The sequence below is a fragment of the Rhinopithecus bieti genome, unplaced genomic scaffold, assembly GCF_001698545.2.
Source record: "Rhinopithecus bieti isolate Rb0 unplaced genomic scaffold, ASM169854v2 scaffold_12155, whole genome shotgun sequence".
Taxonomy (NCBI): Eukaryota; Metazoa; Chordata; class Mammalia; order Primates; family Cercopithecidae; genus Rhinopithecus; species Rhinopithecus bieti.
Genome location: NW_016807423.1, coordinates 3123193 through 3146839, shown reverse-complemented (window position 1 = coordinate 3146839; position 23647 = coordinate 3123193). Strand labels below are relative to the sequence as shown.

Here is a 23647-nt window from a genome sequence, read left to right as displayed (position 1 = left end):
AAGGCAGCTCTAGTATTTTCCTGTAGGAACACAGTCCCCAGCTAGGACTAAAGGGGACCTGCATGGGAAATTCCAGGAGCAGTCTGCATTCATGCATTGCCCAGTCTGGGGCGGTGATGATTGTGATGTCATCTAGCCACATGGGTGCAGGGTCTTCAGACTTCCCTGGTCAGCAGAGTTTGCTCACCCTTCTCACTTCTCGGCAGAGAAACACACAGAGGCCACATTCAAGACCCCAGAGACAGCAACAGGCAGGTAGGTTTCTCCTTAATCTGTGATTTGGACGCTCTTCACTGAAGAACAGAGAGAAGGAATAGGTTTAGGGAAAGATAATGGGCTCCTTTTTTGATATGTTGAGCCTAGGTGCTAGTAGGATATCTTGGGCAAGATACTCCAGGTGCAGTTGGATATAGAAGTGTTGAGCTCAGGACACGGGTCTAAGTTTGAGATGGAGATTCAGCAGCCCCCAGTTAGATATATGTGTCTGGATGTCTGGAACTTGAACCCACCTGTAAACAGTCACATTTTCCAGCCTTTTCTTTTTAAAATCTGCCTGGGACTGTAAGCAGTGATGGGATGCAGAGCAGATAGTGGTCAGCCGTGACTGCCCTCGTGCCCCTCCCCTGAAGGTATAGGGTCTCATCTCACAGGACAGCATCTGCTCATTCTCTGTCATGTTGTCTCCCTCCTTAGCATAGGAAAGAAGATGGCTGAAACCTTCCCTTCCAGGAATCTCATTTCTAGGGGTTCAGAAAGTAACATATCTGTATTAATTTCCTGTGGCTGCCCTAACAGGTGATTCCTTCACAGTTCTGGTGGACAGAAGTTCAAAGTCAGCATTCCTGGACTGAAATCCAGGTGTCAGCAGGGCTGGGCTCCCTCCGGATGCTCTAGGGCATATCCATCTCTCGCCTTTTCTGCCTCTGGCGACTGCTAGCATCTGTCTCGTGTTCACATCTCTCCGTTCTTGACCTGTGGTCACGTTGCCTTTTCATCTGTGTGTGGTCAAATCTCAATCCACCTCTCTCCTCTAAGGATTCAAAATGCTATTAGGGCTCACCTAGGTAATCCAGGATTATATCCTCATCTCAAAATCCTGCTTTAGGAAGTGTACATCCTACCAGAAAAACACGAGCAATAAACAACTAAGAAGTAAAATATTTAGTAAATTACCACAAGATAAATGCCATGGGAAGAGAGAAAATATGGCAAGGTGACAGGAGCAAGTTGCATTATTAAATAGGATGGTGAGGTTTGGCCTCACAGGAAATGAGAGATTTGAATAAAGACTGGAAAGAGGTGAGGAATGAGCCAAATGTGTGTCTGAGGAACAACATTCCAAGCAGAGGAAAGAGCTCTAGTCAAGACCCTACGGAAGCAAGGAATGTGGCTGAGGGACTGTGAACAGAGGGAGAGTAGTAGGACATGAGACCAGAGAGGAAGTTGGGGTGAGGGAGATCATAGATGGCCTTGTAGGCTGTTGTAAGGATGTCAGCCTTTACTCTGAGATAGAAAGACGTTGCCCATGTGGAAATAATTGATTTTTGATAGAAGAATGGAATTTTGCTCAGTTTTATCAAGAGAGAAGAGCAGACATGGTAGTTTTGTAGACTTGGTGGGAGGCAGATCTCTAATCTCACTTAACAAATATTTATTCAGCACCTTTTATGCTAGGCACAATTCTAAGTCCTGAGGGGCACGACAGTGGACAGAATGGGCAGCTCCTGTTCACATGGAGCTTACACTCTCCCGATAATAACAAGTGCACATGGGAGAGAGGAAGCAATGCACAAAAAGTGATATGTGCTTACGGAGAAAACAAAAGGAGATGACATGAGAGAATGACTCCGGCAGGAAACCCACTTTAGACAGAAGAATCAGAGAAGACGTCCCTGAGGAGGTGACATTTGAACAGAAATCTGATTGAAAATGTAGGACCAGCCTTGGGAAGATCCAGAGCTGTTCTGGAAAGTTGCAGACTCAGAAAAAGGCTTGTATTTAAGGACTGGACAGAAAGCCAGTATGCTGTAACAGGGTGAGGAAGGAGTAGGATCTGAGGTGTGGTGAGACACTGGTGAGCATTAGGCCCTTTAACCTATGGTTTGGCTTTATTTGGAGACAGTGGGAAGGTTCAAACCTTCATGGCATGGTTGGCATGGTATGGTTGATGATTTATCATGCTGGCCTCCTTGAGAGAATGGACTCTGAAAGAAAAGAGCCGAAGCTGCTCATTGACCATCATAGTGGTCCAGAAATGATTATTTGGACTGGGGTCATAGCAGCGGAGAGAGGTAAGTGGGTGAATTTAGAATATGTTTAGTGATTGTATTAATAGGACTTGCTGATGAGTTGAATGAGAGGCAGCCAAGAAAAAGAGATGAGTCAAGAATGACTCCAAGGGATGCCATCCAATTGGCAAGAGGGAGATTCGTTTGTAAAATAGGTGTTGCTCTTTGTGAGGATCTGGGAATATGGGACTAAAAGAGAAAAAAGAATGACTACTAGGTTTTGGCTTGATCAACTACATTAGCTTGGCCCCTGCCTTCCTCACCATCAAAGCCAGAGCCACTGCTCCTGCACCGTGACCCTGCATATCACTGGTATTTTCACCACTTCTTTGAATCCCATCATACTCCTGTCCTTCCATCAAACCTGCTACAGCAGGGCCCAAACGTGGTTGGATCCATCCGACTTTTCCTGCTTCTACTTCGGGGCTGCTTAGCACCACTGCCTTGGCAACACACAAATACAGCCTTGGCACTACTGTGGCTTCGTGCTCTCCGGCCTCTGTGCACAGCTTAGCAATCCTTGTCCCTGTCCCAGGGGAGCACGAATTGGTCTGGTTGGCCCTGGAAAATCCACATGGTGGAGGCTGTCACCCCAACTGCTCCTGTCTCTTGCAGCCCACAGGCATTTACTGAGCACCTGGTGTGTACTTGGCTGAGAGCTACGGGTGCCACAAAGTCTGCTGGGGAACTGGGCAATAACACTAGCATGTGCTAAGTGCTAAGAGGTCAGTGTGACTTACCATGGTGACTGTCCCAAATCTTTCCTATTCATAAGTCCCTACAGTCTACACCCTCACACCACAACCCCAAATCTTCCCAGGGAAAAGCGTCGATCTGGTGAGCATTCTCTCAGGTTCTCCATGCTTCTAATCTCACCTGTTGGAGTAGCCATCTTCACATCCTCCTCCCTTTCCAGGGAAAAGATATCCTGTCTTCTGTGTTCCTCCCCTTATACTCTGGATCCATCCCCTTCCTCTCCTCCCGGGCTTCATTCCACTGTTACCCCTGCTGTCACCTACCTGCTCCCTCTCTCTGCTTGACTCCTTTCCATCTGAATACAAACATCTCAGTTCTCCCCATCCCACTTCATCTCCAGCCTCCATTCCACTTCTGTCCTCTCCTTCACTACCAAGTCTCTTTAGGAATTGTCTGATCTCTGTCTTGAACACTTTCTCACTTCTTTCCCTCCTCAACCCCTGCAGTTGGTTCTGTCCTCTCCATTCCCCAATAGTGTGTTCCCTAAGGGGCCAGTGACTTTCATGTATTACCAGAAGTAGTGCGGTTAATACGAACGTGGGTATAAATAGTGCCCATCCTGAGGTCATTGCGAGAGTAAATACGAAAATGGAGAGAGTGCTTAGAACAGTGCCAGGAACGCAGTAAGAGCTCAGTTGTTCATTGCTGTTATTACTGTTATTATTGTGACGTTGATCATATATTTCATAACTGCCTCTCTGTTTGACTGCCTCACCCATTATCCACCAAGGCAGGGACTCTGAGTTATTTTATTTTATTTTATTTTATTTTATTTTATTTTATTTTATTTTGTTTTTTGAGACAGAGTCTCACTCTTTCACCCAGACTGGAGTGCAATGGCGTCATCTCAGCTCACTGCAACCTCCTCCTCCCGGGTTCAAGTGATTCTCCTGCCTCAGCCTCCCAAGTAGCTGGGATTACAAACGCCCACCACCACTCCCAGCTAATTTTTGTGTTTTCAGTAGATATAGGGTTTCACCATATTGGCCAGCCTGGTCTTGAACTCCTGACCTCAGGTGATCCACTCGCCTCAGCCTCCCAAAGTGTTGGGATTACAGGCGTGAGCCACCACGCCCAGCCTCTGAGTTTTTTATATTCGCAGTGACTAGCACAGAGCCTGAGATAAGCTGGGGCTTAGCACATATTGGAGACATGGATGGTAGATGTTGGTCACCAATAGGACCGTGCCTTTGGGCTTTGGGCTATGTGGCCTCTGCAGACCATCCGGCCATCAACCAGGCTCTTCTTGGGGGAGGGGCGCCTGCCTGTCATGGCAGCTTCTCAGCTCACATTTTCGTCCCCCATATTCCCCACTTCCCTCCCTCCTTCTTCTACACAAGGCACAGGCTGTCAGCAGAGTCAGTGGGAGCCTGTCAGCAGGAGCCCAGGCACTGCCCCCTTGAGGGCCTCTGGCTCAGCCTCTCCTCTCCTCCTTCAGCACAGGCCTCCCTGCCTGTCACACATGTCATGCATGTGGCTCCAGCCTGTCTGGACACAGATGTGGCCACCGTTCCTAGGCAGGCGGGGTGGGGGCAGTAGCTGGCAGTATTTCAGACCGGGGGTGGGGGTATCTGTGAACGTTGGAAACATCACTGGAAGCCTGGTGCTTTGGAACAAGGAGATCAGAGTGTCCATGAGGATCCACACAGAGGCAGTCACCAGACCTCCAAAGGTGAGCAGGAATTGGCCTGGATTGGCCCTGGAAGATCCACATGGTGGAGGCTGTCACCCCAAGCTGCTCCTGTCTCTTACAGCTCACAGGCATTTGCTGAGCACCTGCTGTGTGCTTGGCTGCAAGCCGGGGGTGCTGCACAGCCTGCTGGGGAACTGGGCCATAACATTAGCATGTGCTAAGAGCTCACTGTGCACAAAGAACACTGATGACCCAGAGGAGTGCTTGGTCAGTCCTGTGTGGCTCTGGGAAGACCTCAGAGAGGTAGAGATGCCACAGTCCCATCTTGAGGAATGAGCAGAAGTTTAGCATGTGAATGATAAGGAGATGAGAATCCCAGGCAGAGGGAACAGTGATATAGAGGCATGGAGGCGTTAAAAGAGCCTGGCCAACTCTGGAAATTATACGTAGTTGTACGGGGCTAAAACGTAGGGAAAGGGAGGAGAAGAGGGGGTATCTGAGTCTGGAGAGGTAGACAGGAGCCTTGTAAATCAGACTGAAGAGCTTAACCTCTACCTTCTAGGTAGCAGTTGCAGTTGGTAATATCTCGTATCAGACTACTTCAAGCAAAAAGGAAATTGTATTAGTTTACATAACTGTGAAGTTCAGGACCTGAACTATCTTTAGGCCCACCTCAATCTAGGACTCAAACAGTGCCTTTCTCCCTGCAGCCATAGAAGATGGCTCCAGGAGTTCTAAGCTCGAAGTTGGCACATTTTTTTTTCTTAAAGGGCCAGATAGTAGATATTTTTGGCTTTGTGGGCCATATAGTCTATATCACAAGTTTCTGCTGTTATAGGACAAAAGCAGCCATACATTGTTTAAATGAATAGGTGTGGCTGTATTCCAATAAAATAAAACTTTTTATAGAAACAGGCAGCTGGCCTATAGGCTGTAGTTTGCCTGACCCTGTTCTAGGCTTGCATGGTTTGTATAGCTCACTATCTTAGAGAAAAAAAGAGACTCCCACAGCCCCCAGCGTCCAAATATGAAATCTCAGAGAAGACCATGGTGTGTAGCACTTATGTCAACTGACGATTCTTTTATTTGTTTATTTATTTATTTATTCATTTATTTATTTATTTAGTTTTGAGACAGGCTCTCACTCTGTTGTCCAGGCTGGAGTACGGTGGCAAGATCATAGCTCACTGCAGCCTCGACCCTTCCAGGCTCGAGCGGTCCTCCTGCCTCAGCCTCCCAAGTAACTGGGACTACAGGCGTGCACTACGATGCCTGGCTAAATTTTTCAATTTTTTTTTTCCATAGTGACAGGGTCTCACTCTGTTGCCTAGGCTGGTCTCAAACTCCTAGGCTCAAACAGTCCTCCCACCTCAGCCTTCTAAAGTGCTGGGATTATAGGCATGAGCCACCATGCCTGGCCAGGTGCCCATTCTTGAGCCACTTAGGAAGGGGTCTCCTGGTTGGTCAGCCTGGACATGTGCCAATCCCAGTAGCAGTGGCGGGAATCAGCCGAACCAGGAGCATAGGGAATGAAAAGTGGGATGCTATTGTAGAAGACAGGAAGCGATGTGGATATCCACTGCAACATGCCAACAAGAAAGAGCATGAACTGAGTGCCTGAAAATACCAGTGATGATCCAGCTTGAAATTGGTCCTGACACAGCCTCAGGCACCAGGCTGGCCCTGCAGTGCTGATGCACGCCCTGCCTGGCCTTTTCCTTCTGTGCAGTATTTGCTTTGTTTCAGCTGCTTTGTTTACACCTAGTCAGAATGCACTTGCCCACTCATTCTTCCTCACACGTTGCTCCACCTGCCTGGGTGGAACTAGAGGGCAGAGTCACAAGGGTGCAGGGTGGGGAGGGTGCCAGGCTGAAGCCTTTGCCTCTGCCCTTGGTGGGGGCTGCTTCCCTCCTCCAGCCTCTGCATTCTCTCTTCTTATCTTGAAGGGACAGTTACTTATGGTTCTCTTCTCTTCTGTGCTTTTGTCTTACAACTACCCTTCTCAACATTTATTTACTTGTCTTTCAAGGTTTAGCTCAGCTTTGCCATTATCTCCTTTGAGAAGTCTTTCCTATACCCTCAAGTTGGTCAGTGACCTTCATACCAAAATGTAGGATGCTATTCCAGAATGTAGAATGTGGACATATATTTTCTTATGATTATTTCTCTACCTGTCTCTACCACTAGCTTCTTGAGGAAAGGACCAAGGCTAATTTACCTTTAGGTTCCGAGCTCGTACTCAGCACAGGACCTAGCACTGAGTAGGCAAGCAGTTGTTGGATGGGGCTGTGTTTTCCAGCTCCATCTAGTCCCATGTAAGATGTGGAAGCAAGAAGAGCTTCCTGAACAGGCTTGAAATAGTACTTGTTGGTTGGCACCTGATGTTTGTCTCTTTATCTCTGAGCTGCCTCTCTCAGGACATATGATGCCCACCTGCTCTTAAACATACCATCCTTTCTCCTTCGACTCCTGCTCTCCCATAGGACCCATCTCCCATGGGATTCATTCAAGTGGTCAGCAAGGGGAACTCAGCAAGACATATATTTGACAGGGCATTTAGAAAGTGTTTGCGTTACTTGCTTAGACATACACCAGGCTCTTCCTGTGCATGGCCGTTTATGGTGGGGCTACAGCGGTTAGATCCCAAGCAAGACAATGTAGACTCTAGAACACCTATCTCCCTGCGTTATGTCTATCCCACCACTACTCAGAGAAGGTTCTAGGAAGGTGGATCTATGGGATTTCACTTCATCCTGTTGGATGACAGTCTCACCTTGTGGGAGCCAAGGCCTGTGGTTGAATCTAATGGACTGATGTGCTGTGGTCCCTGGTCTAAGAACTCATTGCTGGGCTCTGCCTTCCTTTTGTCTCATGGGCTGCTTGCACTCATCAAACTCATTGGGAGAAGTGGCTAAAAGGCTGACCACGCAACCAACCAGGCACAGATGGCAAGCTGAAGCCATCTGTTACCCTAATCCAGCAAACCCATATCTGGAAGCACTTCTTTCAGTTGGGTTGGTAGGAACTAGGGGGAAGACCCTACCCTGGATCTGCTGGTGCCCACAGATAACTACTTCCTCGCCTCTCTCCTTAATAAGACCAGTCAACTTTCGTGCCAGTCTGTGGGTACAGGCTTAATATTCCGAGCCTTAGAACATGGTTTAGGTTGATGAACCAGAGTTGAGGACATTCACTTTCTACGCTGCACCTAAGCCACATTTTTGAGCATTAAATAAGCTGGAAGATCTCTTAGGAGGGCCCCAGGTTGCCCTTCCTGGCTGGTTAGCCTGACCCTTATGCCTAATCATAGTCCTCTTTCAGTCTACAGGTCTGTGAGCAGGGCAGCCTCCTGGCTCCTGAGGTTCCACCTATGCTGTGAGAGACATGGGGGTCAGATCCACACTCAGCATGTACTCTCCTAGGGCCCAGAACCCCCAAACTACTAGGCTGTGGAATCTAAGGAGAAAGGATTGGCAAGTTCCAGTGCAACTTGCGTCTCCTCCTTTCCCCGGTCCTTCTCACGCACTCACACACACCCTGCTGAAACCTGATCCTGAGGCCGCCTCGCGTGCCGGGGTGCTGGCAGGGCTGGCGGGCTGGGGCCTGTCTTTTGGAGCCTGCCCCACCCTGCCCTGCTACCCCCTAGGCCAGGGCAAGTAGGTCAGGCGTCCCATACCCCCGCTAGTCTGACCAGTCATTCTACACCTTAAGGGCCACCTCCACCCTGGCCAGGCCCCCAGACTGGCACACTGGTCTGGACGGAAGCCCCTGGATTCTGTTCCAGGCATATAGCATGAGGCTAAGCCACCTGCGTAATTAACACACACACACACACCATCTACCATCACCCCACCCCCACATTTCCTGTTGTTTATGGGCCCCAGCCCAGTTTCCAAGGCCTCTGCAGGCGCCTAGCCACCTCACAAGGGTTGAACAAAGTGCAGTGGGAACACTGGAGGAAGAGTGCAAGCCTCCCTGGGGGAGTCAGGGGAGACTGTCCAGAGAAGTAGTCTTTCAACTTAATAAGAATGAAACAGAACAGAGGATGCCAGAGGCTGGGAAGGGAGAAATAGGGAGAGTTGTTAAATTATACAAAATCACAGCTAGATAGGAGGAATAAATTCTAGCATTCCATGGCACTCTAGGATGATTGTAGTTAGCAATAATATATAGTTTCAAATAGCTAGAAGGAAGATATTGAATGTTCTCAACACAAAGAAATGATAAATGTTGGCCGGGCACAGTGGCTCATGCCTGTCATCCCAACACTTTGGGAGGCTGAGGCAGGCAGATCACCTGAGGTCAGGAGTTCAAAACCAGCCTGGCCAACATGGTGAAACCCTGTCTCTACTGAAAATACAAAAATTAGCTGGGCGTGGTGGTGCACACCTGTAGTTCCAGCTACTCGGAAGGCTGAGGCAGGAGAATCACTTGAACCTGGGAGGCGTGTAGGTTGCAGTGAGCCAAGATCGCGCCACTGCACTCCAGCCTGGGCAGCAGAGCAAGACTCTTGTCTAAAAATAAATAAATAAGAAATGATAAATGTTTGAGATGATGAATATGCTAATTACCCTGACTGGATCACAATACATTATATGTATCACAGCATCACTTTATACTCCATAAATATGTACAATTATTATGTACCTATTAAAAACTTTTTTAAGAATAAGTATGCATTTTTTCCAGACAAATAGAGAAGGAAAATGGTTGGGAAATAGAGCAGAGGTGCACATTTCAGGCTGAGATAATGCATGTGTAAATGCATGAAGACAGACATGTCTGCAAATAGTGCTGGGCTGGGAGTATGTAACAGTAGTCCCAGGGGAGTAAAATCTAGATTGCATTAGATAGGAGGGTGACTAGGAGATGAAGAAGTGGAGACAGAATATCCACTGTTCTTCCTAGTACTTTTGCCATGAAGGGATGAAAGAGAAGCTGGTAGCTAAAGTGGGTATATGGCCAGGAAACTTTGTCGAATTTGTTTGTTCGTTTGTTTGTTTTTACAGGGGAGAGACCTGAGCCTTATTGTGTGCATAAAGAGAAACAGAGATGGAACCCATAGCATGATAGAAAGATCTGCTTTGGTGTCATGGGACCATGTCTTGTAAGGAGGCCAAATTTAAGAATAGGTAAAGGGACTGATAGATTTGTGGGTAAGGAAGCCAGAAACTGAGAGAGTTCCTATCTGATGGTCTTGGTTTTTCTGTGAAGTGAGAGAAAAGACACCTGCCTAAAGAGAGTTGGAAAAGGATAGAGTTTATGGAGAGTAGAGAATGTTTGGAATAGCTGCTGAGCAAAGTTGAGAACCTAATGCCTCATAAATTTGTGGTGGCATCAGTGCACTTTAGTGTATATGTGTGTTTGTTCTCGCAGCCCCTCGAATATAAAAGGTACAACAGTGTAAGAGTAGATCAATCTTTGGTTGGATTTTGCCTAATGTGTAAGACAAAAGGACAGTGGAACCAAGGGGTATAGGCCCCTGGCAAGAGTGAGATTGAGGAGATGGATGGGATCTAGCCAAGAGAGATAATAGACTAGAAGTATGTATAGAAATCAAGTGGGTTTGGAGTGAAGAAAACAAAGGAGAGAAAGAGAAAATAGAACATGAAGAAATTGTATTCAGAGAGTATCGGAGATTAATATTTTAAAAGTGATGAAGAGTTTCAGAATGTGGCTGTGGAACTGAGTGGCTGACGTGGAGTGAAGATGAGGAGGTCACTGGAGTCGAGTAAGTCATCTTCGAGGCCAGAGTTGTAGGCATTGAAGTTTCTGAAAATAATTGAGCAAGTATTGGGTTTGCATAGAATATGAGACAGATGCTGAAACCTTGAGTGAATATGGCAGAGTTGGTAGATGATCAGTTGAAACTTGGTAATAAAAGTGATGGTGATGTAGTGATGGAGGTGAGGATGATGTTAGGGAAAGTTAAGGTGCTGGCTGTGATTGTTAGAAATTCCACATCCACCACTGTCCTTTCTTTTTTTTTCCCTTCTTCTCTCTCTTTTTTTGAGACGGGCAGTCTCGCTCTGTTCTGTCCCAGGCTGGAGCGTGCAGCTGGCCGTGATCTCAGCTCACTGCAAGCTCCGCCACCCCCCAGCGTCACGCCATTCTCCTGCCTCGAGCCTCCCGAATGTAGCTGCGGACTACAGGCGCTCGCCACGCTCCACCTGGCTAGTTTTTGTATTTGAGGGTAGAGACGCGGTTTTCATCGTGTTAGCCAGGATCGGTCTCGAATCTTCCTGACCTTGTGATTTGCCGCCCGTCTCGCCTCCCAAAGTGAAGTGCTGGGATTACAGGCTTGAGCCACCGCGCCCGGCCCACTGTCCTGTCTAGGAGTTCTAGGGTAACAAGAACGTAGTGTTCCGAGTCCTTGTTCCCAACTTGAAACCTGATCTCCCCATCACCATGAAAGCATGCCTGTGGCCAAGAAGAGGAGGAGGAGGAGGAAGAGGCTAGAGCACAGCACAGGACATGTTGAGGGAACAGTCCTTGAATCCATGCGGCTGCAATCAATGATACAAGGAGGGAAAACCAGGAATTAAAACAAGCATGCAAATCTCCTAAGAAAAGGTGAAGAAAACCACAGGATAGTCTTAGAACAGGTAAAGAGAGGCCTTTGTTAGTCCTATGGAACTAGATAAAATTGGATCTGGTCTTTACACCAACCAAAATAGACCAGAGATTTAAATGTAAAACATGACAACACATAAGCATTAAAAAAGTATGGATGAATTTCTCTATAACCTGGGGATGAGGAAAACTTTCCTATGACTTAAACTCCAGAAGCAATAGGGGAGCGACTGATAAATTTGACTTAAAATAACAACAACAACAACAACAAAACCTATTGTGTGGGAGGCCAAGAATGACCATAGCAGCAACTTTCTGCCTCCTGCTTTGAGAAAAAATAAAATATTTTGCAAAATGAGGGGCGGGGGGAAGAAAACACCATAACCCAAGTAAATAGATAAACAAACAAGGGGAAATATTTGTAACTGTATCTCAGAGAGTTTATATATTAAATATATAAAGAACTTTTAAAAGAGAAGGAAAAAATAGAAAAGAACTGCAAATGGCCCTTCCATATATGAAATAATGCTAAATTCCACTCAGAACAAAAGAAATGCAAATTAAGATGACAGCGAAATGCTGTTTTTTTCTATCAGACTAACAAAATCAACACGTTTGACAGTGTACTCTTGGTGAGGTTGCAGGGGTTGTGGGGGAGTGGCACTTTCATACACCACTGGTGGGTATTGCAAAATGGCACAATCCCTGTGGAGGGGAGTTTAGCAGTACGGAGCAAAATTAAAGATACACACTTTCCCTTTGATCTAGCAAACCCACTTTTAGGAATCTATTTCAAAGATACATTGGCAAGTAGAAAAGACATATGCATTAAGTTATTCGTTGTAATCACTACTAGTAGAACTTACTTTACAAAAGACTGGAAACAACCCAGGAGATTGATTGAATAAAATAAGGTACATAATCAATCGTGAAGTATTATCCAGTATATAATTGTAATGGAATGCTCACCAGGATATATTGTTTAGTAAAAAAAGAAAAATAGACAAAACAGTATGTATACTATGTTACCTTTTTAGTGAATAAAGAAGGGAACAGGAATACACACACACACACACACACACACACACACGCTCGCGCGCGTATCATTTATTTACTTATATCAAAAAAACAAAAAGGATACAATAAAACTAATAAAAATGAATACTGTGTGGGACTAGATGTAACAGGCTGACAGAGATGAAAGCTAGACTTCTTTGAATATATTTTGTTTGTGGATTTAATTGTGTAACTATGCAAAACTCTATATCATCATTAAACAAAATCAATTAAAATGAGGGAAAAGCTCTCCCTTGAAAGCAAAAGCGGAATGAAACAAATGAACCTAACTATGTATCATGTCATTGATGAATTAAACTCAGCGGAATTATTTCAACTGGCAAATGCAAAGTAATTTGTTCTTCTAGTGGGGTATAGCCTAAGGCAAAAAGAACTGCAAAGAAACCTTAAATTGTTTCTAGTAATGATAGTGTTAGTAGTATACTGGTATTGTTTTTCTGAAACCATTATATACATTTTCTATATGTATATGTTAGGATCAAGCAAAAAAAGTAATTGTGTTAATGTCACTGGAAACACGGATGTCAGCTTAAAAGAGATACAAATATAAAGTCAAATATAGTAGGTAAACAGTTGTTTGCTATGTGAATTATATATCAATAAAGCTATTTTTAAAAAGAAAAAGAAGATAAATACAAATCTTATAATCCTAATTTTGTATTGGAAATACTAGTTACAAATGAATGATGTAGTCTTTTCCTCAAAAAATTAATTCCCACCCTGAGCAATATAGTGAGACTCCATCTCTACAAAAAATAAAAAATCAGTCAGGTGTGGTGGCTCATGCCTGTAGTCCTAGCTACGCAGGAGGCTGAGGTGGAAGGAATGCTTGAGTGCAAGAGTTTGAGGCTGTAGTAAACACAGATCACACCACTGTACTCTAGCCTGGGCAATGGAGCAAGAGCCTGTCTCAAAAAAAATATTATAGTCAAAATTTTAGGTGTGATAATGCTTTAAGAAAGGTTGTTTAGGTATGGTTTACGTTTTAAGGTGTCCTTTTAGAAAATAATGCTGAAATATTCTGTGGATGAAATGGCATAATTTCTGGGAATTTTCAAAATAGTATAGAAAGAAAGTGGATGGGGTATTAAAGAAATAAAATTGACCATGATTGAAAATTGCTGAATCTGGGTGATGGGGGTGGCAGGGTTGACTGTACTATTTTTTCTGCTTTTTTATATGTGAAATTTTCCGTAATGAAAAGTTTAAAAATATATACACTGGAGGAAAAAATGAGTTCCCTTTGCAAAGAGATGCACCCAACTAGCAGAAGTGTTAGAGGAGAGCTGGTTGAATCATTCAAGGAATAGAAAGAGCAGCTACAGAAAGAAAATCCAAAGCCAAAGGCCTAATAAAAGAGAGAGACGAAGTGGAAAGTGTTTGAGGCTGAGCATGGTGGCTCACGCCTATAATCCCAGCACTTTGGGAGCCTGAGGCAGGAGGATCACATAAGCCCAGGAGTTCAAGACCACCCTGGGCAACATAGCAAGACTTCATCACTACCAAAATTAAAAATAAAATGAGAACTTAGCTGGCTATGGGGATGGATGTCTGTAGTCCTAGCTACTTGGGAGGCTGAGGTGGGAGGATCATTTGAGCCCAGGAGTTTGAGGTTACAGTGAGCTGTGTTCACGCCACTGCACTCCAGCCTGGGTAACAGATATATATGGGACAAGTGAACATGCTCAACAATATCTGAATGTAACTGGGAAAATATGGAATATGGGTCACTCTACAGGACAAATAACCTACATACATAGGACTAGGAAATATGCGTATGTCCTAGTTTTGACCGGCCTGGAAATAATGACTAACCCATAATAACATGAGCTTCCCTAACTACTCTGATGGTGATCTGTAAATACCATTACCAGTTGAAAGGAACCAGGGTTCCTTGGGAAAATGACTGATTCCAAGTCGGGGCAAGAAATGTACAAGATCAGCCGCAAACATCTCTTCATACAAGAAAACCAGGACATTATCAAAGGTTACTGGGATGTGTCCAGAAGATTCAGGAGCCAAATTGAAAAGACTCCACTGGCCAAAGATGGGATAATCTGAGCATCAAAAAATAATGATTGGCTGGGCTCAGTGGCTCACGCCTTGGGAGGCCAAGGTGGGTGGATCAGCCTGACCAACATGGTGAAACCCCATCTCCACTTAAAATACAGAATTAGCCGGGCATGATGATGGGTACCTGTAATCCCAGCTACTCGGGAGGCTGAGGCAGGACAATCACTTGAACCCAGGAGGCAGAGGCTGTAGTGAGCCGAGATCGCACCATTGCACTCCAGCCTGGGCAACAAGAGTGAAACTCCATCTCAAAAAATAATAATAATAATAAATAAATACATAATAATGGTTACAGAAATTACAGTAGATTGACATATATCAAATACATGAAAATGTCTGAATTCCTAATGATTAAAATGTAAAAAAGCCTCATTAATCATCTTTGGAGGGTGCTAAGGAATCAGCTCATTATTCTGCAAATGGGTAAGTAAGGGGAAAAATTAAGCATTTTATCTCATCTTTTCTGTAGGACTGCAACCAAAGAGTTACAAGAGAAAGTTTATAGAAGTATTGTAGCATCTCCTAAGGAAAGGATGGATCTAGGTGATGATCCTCAGTGGCTGCTACAAGCATTCTGTGCAGAGCCACTGAGAACTTTATCAGTTTTGGCCAAGAACACTTGAACCTAGTCTTTTTTTAAAATTTGAGATGGAGTCTTGCTCTGTCGCCCAGGCTGGAGAACAGTTGGCGTGATCTTGGCTCACTGCAACCTCTACCTCCTGGGTTCAAGCGACTCTCCTGCCTCAACCTCCCAAGTCGCTGGGACTACCAGCATCCCCACCAAGCCTGGCTAATTTTTGTATTTTTAGTAGGGACGGGGTTTCGCCATGTTAGCCAGGCTGGTCTCAAACTCCTGACCTCAGGTGATCCGCCTGCCTTGGCCTCCCAAAGTGCTGGGATTGGAGGCACGAGCCACTGCGCCCAGCCTGAACCCAATCTTGATCAATAATTTTTTTTTTTTTTTTTTTTTTTTTTTTTGAGGCAAGGTCTCACACTATCACCCAGGCTGGAGTGCAGTGGTGTGATCTCACCTTACTGCAGCCTCAACCTCCTGAGCTCAAGTGATCCTCCCGCCTCAGCCTCCCAGATAGCTGGGACTACAGTCTCTGTCTAGTAGGAGAAAGTCTACAAAGCAGTCTACAAAGTAATATGGGAAAAGGAAAATCAGTTTGGATGTATACCATAAGGTTAATTATCTCTGTGTTGTACAATTATGGGTGTTTTTATTTTGCATGTGTGCTTGTCTATATTTTTTTCCAAAATTAATATGTTACAGGTTGCACAAAAAGTGAGGTGTTTTTAAAAGTAAAACTTACCAAACTTTCCAGTCGTCTGAATAAGAAGAAAGGAGAGAGAGGAAAAGGGAAAAAAAAAAAAAGTCAAGATCATTTGGCTAGATCTTAGGCATATTTTATTAGCATATGACATCTAGTACATATTGGAAAGCAGATAAAATCCTGTCCAAGCTTGACTCTGAGAGAAACTTTCCAGAAATTTTATAAGCTCAGTCCTGACACAGAAAAAGAGGTTCTTGGTGCAGGCTTATCCAGGGACCATGTTTGCTTTGATATTACACATAGACCATGACCAGGATCCTCAGAGTCTCTGGCAAAACATCAAATATATTAATTTACTTAGATTTTATATACTTGGCACAAGAAATATGCATTACCCTTTTACATGGGATGCTAGGGGGAGTGCACTGACTTAGTTGCTGGGACCCGGCTCCGAGCTCCCAAGTGTTGACATCTTCCTAGCAAGAGTGATGGGGGAGGGAGCAGGATTCAGAGTTTTCTGCCTTTTTCAAGTTCATGTCAAAATCTCTAATAATACCAGACCTCTGAGTGATAACTGATACTGTTGCTCCTGGGACTGCTGGTTATAATGGTGTTAGTGATGATAGGGATGAGAAATCCATGCTGTGGTTGCTTCTGGGCTTGGAGGGCCACCCTTGCAGCCTGCAGTTATTCAGTGGCTGATTCAGGGTGAGTTAGAAATAACGAGACAGAGCCACGGAGGCCCAGGCCTCCCAACATTCATTTATGGCCAGGAAGGTCCTGAGCAGGCTGCATGGCAGAGTTCTCAGCACACAGTGGATGATCAGGGACTGGCCATCTTTGGGGCTGCCAGGTCCCCTGAAAGTGGCCTCAAAGCAGGGTGCTAGGGCCCATGTGAAGTTGTGCTCTCCAGTCATCTCTGAAGAGCTCAATTCCTGCTGCACCTTCTCCCTCTTCCTCACTTCCCTTTGCCTCCCTTCAGACTTCGTCTCCTCCTCCCCAAGCCTGTCCCCTCCCTGCCCATTCCAAGAAGAGTAAGACTTGCCTGTTCTTTCCCCCGAGCTCAGCATCACTTCACACTCCTTCTCTCACCTTTCTCCCCATCTCCCCTCCAGGCCCAGATCAACCCTTCCCGTGAAGCTCTGGATCCTTCCTCACTTCCCCAGGAATTTAGCCTCCTCTCTTTCTTTCTCTCCACCAGCAAATGCACTCAAATTTCTACTGGTCTGAAACCTTTCCCCTTGGCATTGCCTCCTAGGACTCTGCTTTTTCTTTCTCTTCCCTACTGAACTTCTGTCTCCTATAGCTTTTAACCTGCTTTGTCCTCTCACCATGAATTCTCCTTCTTCCTCACTGTGGGTGGTCCACCTCCCAGAATTCTCTCCAAAATCTGTCTCCATGTACTGGTTGTATTTTTGGATATATTTCTGCTCAACTGGACAGTGTCTCATCTCTGTGTTCCCAGATTGCAGGAACAGTGTGGGCAGCAGTGACTATTTGATGGATGCCTGCACAACCTTCCAGAGAGCTTCTAGCTCTGAGAAATTGATGTTTGCTGAGCAAATCTTGTCTCTCCACTCCTACAGCTGGCCAAATAAAGACTGACCAGGCCTACTCCCTCAGACTCAGGCTCCACTGAACAAGATCTGTCAAACCCCTCAACAGAAACCCAGTGAACAGGCTGGGCGGAGGGGGGTATGCCGGAATCAGAGGGGGCTTCCAGACGATCCTTAGCCAAGACGGACGCACAGAAGTGCCATCAGGACTCCAGCCTGTTGCGTTTTTGTGATCCTCAACAGTCCTGTTATATTCCAGGTTCTCCAAGCCAGCACCCATGTTCCTGGATGACTCCTTTCGCAAGTGGGCTAGAATCCGGGAGTTTGTGCCGCCTTTTGGGATCAAAGGTCAAGGTATGTTGGGAACCCTGACCTACATTAACATCTCACCCCCACGACTGTCTCCATATCCTTCAGGACAAGGCTACAATCCTCGAAGTCCCCATGCTAAGAATCCACCCTTCCTCTACTCTCAACAAATCTCTACCTTTTTCCCTTCCTTTTTTCACTTTTTTTTTTTTTTTTTTTTTTTTTTTTTTTTTTAGTTAGAGCCTTGCTCTGTCTCCCAGGCTAAAGTGCAGTGGCATGATCTCAGCTCATGCAATCTCCACCACCTTTAAGATCCTCCTACCTCAGCCTCCTGGGTAGCTGGGACCATAGGCACGCACCACCATGCCTGGCTAATTTTTTCTTTGTATTTTTAGTAGAGACAGGGTTTTATCATGTTGCCCAGGTTGATCTCAGACTCCTGGACTCAAATGATCTGCCCAAAGTGCTGGGGTTATAGGCATGAGCCACTGTGCCCGGCTTCTTCTTTAATGGAATATGTACACAGAGCCCACCACTTTGCCAGGGGCTAAGTATACAACAGTGAAGTGGACAGATTTGGTTCCTCTCCTCAAAAAGCTCCAGTATAGCAGAGATACAGATACTCAGAGTGCAGCGTTCTGGTGAGGGAAGTACAAGGAGCTGTGAGAGCACAGGAAAGGCGTGCCATAGACAGGAACACTAGAGTACTAGGTATAGTAGGGACATTCCCAGAGAGATAAGAGACTGTCCCCCAGGAGTGCCCCACACCCCTCTATCAGCCCATCCTGATGTTTTTCACCTCAACCTCGTCTCCCTTCCAACCCTTCCTTATCCTGTCCAAGGCTAACCTTTCCCCTGCCCTCTTAGAAACTCCCCTTCTGTTGCCTTGGGGACCTCACCCACACAGCTCCCTCCTAACTTAAGACTTTCCCATCCCTAGTAGTTAAACAATTCTGCTTCTTTGTCAGGTTCTGTGCTGTTTCATGGCGTGGTGGAAAATAATCTGGACTTATGGGTCAGGCAGAGAGGGATCAGATCCCCTTACTTCGTTTTTACTAGCTGTGACCCTGGACAAGTTACCTGTCTATGCTTTAGTTCCTTCAGCAGTTAAATGGAGAGAATTATACTACTGTGTAAAGTTGTGGTCAGAGTTACATAAAATAACAGCTAAAGGGGTGGTATCATTTGGCCAGGTGACTCAAGAATACCTGAACCCTCTACTCAGCCAGCCTACCTCTCCCTGAAAAGAAGACAGTGGCCAGGAAAAGCACTGTTGAACTGGAGCTTTGACCTCAGACCTCCAAGGACAAATCTAATGGGTCGGGTTAAACCATATGAAGAACACCTTTTCCCTGGGTGCATGCAGCAAAGAAGGCCACTCTTCTCTCTTAAATCTGCACTCGAGACTCAGAAGGGATAGCTACAAAGGCCAGGGAAATTTGCTATGGAGCCCATCACCCAGCAAGCAGAGAGCACCTGCTAATGTGTACTCTTTCTGCTGAGGTTCTCCTCCTAGAAAACAAAGCCCAATCCATATCCTTGACCTTGGCTAATTTTAGTAGCAATATGCTCTTCCTTAAAGGTGAAATTGGAAGTGGGAAAAGGAGGGAATCTGTGGCCTTTCCTGAAGCCCACCATAAGGTATATCTGAAGGCACTTAGTGTAGAACATTGCTTAAAGGTTTGTTTCCCTACCTCATTCTCACTCAACTGGAAGGATTCCCTACCTCATTCTGGAAGGATTCACTGCACCTACTGCCTCCTCTTTCTCACCATTTACTCCTGAAGAACATCTGCATCCCTGCCCATCCCACCCCACCATTCCAGTGAAACTGCTCAGTGTCCTGGAGAAATCCAAGGGATACTTCTCAGTCCTTAACATGACCTCTCAGCTACCTCTACCAGCATCTCCACCCCTCTCCTTTAAAAAAGTATAAGTTTGTTATTTTTAATTTTGGAGACATCTTTTCTTTACAAGAAATATTTCAAGCATACAAAAAATACTAGGAATAATGAGCATTGATGTACCTTCTACTCAGCTTAAGAAATAAAACATGAGATACAATTAAAGCTTCTGTGGAGCCCTTCCCACTCCATTCTCTTCCTTCCCCAGGAAGCCATTATTCTTCATTATCCTGGCTTCAGTGTTGGCATTCTTATGCCTTGTTTATGTATGTTTGAGACAGGGTCTTGCTTTGTCACCCAGGCTGGAGTGCACTGGCACACACACGACTCACTGCAGCCTCAACTCCCACGCTCAAGCAATCCTCTCACCTCAGCTCCCCAGGTAGCTGGGACTAAAGCACACACTAGCACTCCTGATTAATTTTTGTATTTTTTTTGTAGAAACAGGGTTTAACCATGTTGCCCAAGCTGGTCTCAAACTCCTGAGCTCAAGCAATCCTCCCTCCTTGGCCTCCCAAAGTGCTGTGATTACAGGTGTGAGCTACCACACCCAGCCTTATGTATTTTCACTACATATTTATATATTCATTAAAAATATAGTACCACTCTTACATGTCTTTAGACTTTACAAATGGTGTCATTATATGTACATATATTTGTGTATATGTGTATGTATATTCTTCATTTTTTTGAATATGTTTTTGAGATTTATCTATATTGATACATATAGCTCTAGGTCATTGATTTTTTTTTAATGGCTGTATAGGATTTCATACACTACATTTAATCTGTTTTTTCTTTTTTTGGTGGACATTCAGCTTGCCTCCAACCTTTTGCTATAACAAACAGCTCATCAGCAGACACTCTTGCATGTCTCCTGGAGCAAGCGTGTGACTTTGTCAGTGCTCCGTGCCTAGGAGCCTAGTTGTAGGATCTTAGTGTATGCACATCTTTGTGGTTATTTGATGTTGTTAAGATGCTCTCCATTGTGGTGATACCAGTTTACTTTATTTTTAGGTCTTTATGTACATTATTTTGTATCCTAACAACTCCACAAAATAGGAATTACTTTCATTTTAGAGATGAGGAAACTAAAGCTCAAAGAAAGGAAATGATTTATGTAAGGTCACAGAGCACAGCCAGTATTTGACTCCAAAGCCAATACCCTTACTATTCACTATACATTATATTGTAGTGCGCTCATGATACCAGTTTGGAAGAGCAGTCCTCATTGCCAAAGCCAGAGAGAGGCCGAAGAGATGAGGTCTACATAGTGGGCACAGGTCTGAGAGCACAGAAGTCACAGGGGTCCTTGCTGAGTGGAGTGCAGGTGGGCAGAGCCAGGCTCAGGGAGTAAAGAGGTGAGGAGGTAAAGTCAGCCTGGCAAAGAGCAGGATTCAGGATTGGCAATGTGAGAGGGAGAAAGTGAGGGAAAGGTGATGTCAGATAATGAGGCACGTGGTGAGCTCTTCAGCTGTTGGGTGTCTCCTTGTTCGTTTCCTAGTATCTGCTGGGTGGGAACACAGAGATAAGCACAAGGTGGTCTCTAGCTCTGAGCAAGTACTCCCATTCCAGGGGAGACCGCATGCTCCAGCTTCCAGGCCCTTGCCTAGGAATGCATGCCCTGGGGCCTGACTACAGAGCCTCAGAAAACCAGTTGAGCCTCCCAGAAGCCTGGGAAAGAAGCTGCGTGCCAGTGTTAGGGACGGGCTCCTGGCAGTGATATGCCTGTCTGTTTCCCGCCTTCACTTCCTTTGTCAGGAATAAAGTCAGGGCAGTGGCCCAAAGCATCCTCGTGTCCAGAGCTCTCTCCACTTCCACTTTCACTCTAGCCCCCAGGAACTTGTGCTTTCCAGTAGGATTACCTGTAAACTTTTTTTTTTTTTTTTTTTTTTTTTTTGATATGGAGTTTCGCTCAGTCGCCCAGGCTGGAGTGCAGTGGCGTGATCTCGGCTCACTGCATGCTCCGCCTCCCAGGTTCACGCCATTCTCCTGCCTCAGCCTCCCAAGTAGCTGGGACTACAGGCGCCTGCTGCCACGCCCGGCTAATTTTTTGCATTTTAGTACAGACGGGGTTTCACCGTGTTAGCCAGGATGGTCTCGATCTCCTGACCTCGTGATCTGCCCGCCTCGGCCTCCCAAAGTGCTGGGATTACAGGCGTGAGCCATCGCGCCCGGCCTATCTGTAAACATTTTATAGAAACGTAAGTGACCCTGTAACAGAAACCTCTCTCCTCTGTCTGCAGACAATCTGATCAAAGCCATCTTGTCAGCCACCAAAGAGTACCGCCTGACCCCTGCCTTGGACAGGTGAGCCACACACTGCGCAGCCTCCTACCCACCGCTGCCTGGTGGTTCAGGTGTTGAGGTCCAGCTGGCCTCCCTGGACATGAGGCAGTTTCTCTAGCACATCCAACACATGCACATACAGTACACACACAGGGCGGGTTGGAGCAGGTAAGTGAACCACTCACCTGACTTGCACCCCCATGGGTTGTAAGCACTTGGCAAGACATCCCAGTCCTCAGTTACCAGAGGGTTTGAGGGTAAGCACTGAAGGACACCTGGGGCTGGGACTAGCCCAAATGGACTGAGGGCCTGGGTGGCGGGGGCAGGTGAAGGGGGCAAAGCTGAAGTCCAGAAGGCAGTGACAGCTCCCAAACCAACAGACCCTAGAGTGGAAAGCGCCAGGGTCAGGGATGGGAGAAGCAAGATGAGTAAGCTCCCTAGTGACTGCTTGAGTCTTAGAGCCTCCTGTCCTGTTCCCCTTTTCTTTTTTTTCTTTTTTCTTTTTTTTTTTTTTTTTTTTTTTTTGAGGGAGTCTTGCTCTGTCACCCAGGCTGGAGTGCAGTGGTGCAATCTTGGCTCACTACAAGCTCCGCCTCCCACTTCACGCCATTCTCCTGCCTCAGCCTCCTGAGTAGCTGGGACTACAGGCACCCGCCACCATGCCCGGTTAATTTTTTGTATTTTTAGTAGAGACAGGGTTTCACCATGTTAGCCAGAATGGTCTCGATCTCCTGACCTTGTGATCCACCCGTCTCAGCCTCCCAAAGTGCTGGGATTACAGGCGTGAGCCACCGCCCCTGGCCTGTTCCCCTTTTCTTGCTTTCCTGGTATAGCCCCAAGCTTGGCCCACTTTTCCCTCTCCCCTGAAGCCTGCCTAAACACCACTACCCCTTGGGGAACCTTTACCCTAGAATGCCATCTTACCAGAGCTCCCTCCTCACTACCCAGGCCTGGCACCCAAGCCTTTCCATGGCCCTGTTTTCCTGGGGAAGTGTCAGGGCCTAGAGATGCTGGAGAGTCTCAGGGCCCAACTACCCATGGTATGGTTCAAGCCTTCTCTCAGAAATGCTGCCAGAAGCCCACTGGTCTTCTTCCTCTATCCCAGCCTGGTCCTGGACAAGGGCATGGGGTCAAGGGCCAAAGGAGCAGGGGAAGAGACCTGGTGGGCAGTTCTCTGTACAGAGGTCTCCGCCTCTCTCCCCTCAGCCTCCGCTGCCGCCGCTGCATCATCGTGGGCAATGGAGGCGTTCTTGCCAACAAGTCTCTGGGGTCACGAATTGACGACTATGACATTGTGGTGAGGTGAGCTCCCCAAAATGGCACCTCGGGTGAGTGTCCTGGTCCAAACCCTTAGCCCTGAGCCCATTGAAAACTGTCTATCTGGCTAGTTGGGCTGGAGGTCAACAGAAGCCTCAAGAACCTGGGTTGGAGGGCTTTGGAACAGACAACTAGGGGTAGCGCCTGGGGAGAATAGGTCCAGGTGACCTGGACTCCTATTCTCCGTGCCTGGGGTATTCTGGGGTCATGGTGCCTTCCCAAACACAGACCCAGGCTCTGACTGGGCCTGCTCTCTGTAGACTGAACTCAGCACCAGTGAAAGGCTTTGAGAAGGATGTGGGCAGCAAAACGACCCTGCGCATCACCTACCCCGAGGGCGCCATGCAGCGGCCTGAGCAGTACGAGCGCGATTCTCTCTTTGTCCTCGCCGGCTTCAAGTGGCAGGACTTCAAGTGGTTGAAATATATCGTCTACAAGGAGAGAGTGGTAAGCTCTCCTGGCACCACCTCTTGCCCTGGCCTTCCCCAACTCCTAAGCAGTCCCGCCCCTTGAATGCAGCAAAGAACGAGTAAGAACCTTCAAAAGAAGCATTAATGACCCAAAGCTGCAAGTCACCCAATGGCAGCCAAGGGGC

General features: G+C 46.3%; 1 protein-coding gene across 12 annotated transcripts in view; it reads left to right on the top strand.

Annotated features, from left to right (window-relative positions):
- The window catches only part of ST3GAL3 (ST3 beta-galactoside alpha-2,3-sialyltransferase 3), a 243850-nt gene that overhangs the window by 191972 nt on the left and 28231 nt on the right, over nt 1–23647 (top strand). For all 12 annotated transcript variants that reach the window (XR_001887297.1, XM_017881901.1, XM_017881894.1 and 9 more), the window contains 4 exons: nt 17493–17587; nt 21693–21756; nt 22942–23037; nt 23313–23499. Coding sequence is in view for 11 of the 12 variants with exons in the window: in XM_017881901.1 (XP_017737390.1) it covers nt 17493–17587; nt 21693–21756; nt 22942–23037; nt 23313–23499 (442 nt within the window). In the remaining variant the exon portion in view is untranslated. The remainder of the gene's footprint in view (nt 1–17492; nt 17588–21692; nt 21757–22941; nt 23038–23312; nt 23500–23647) is intronic.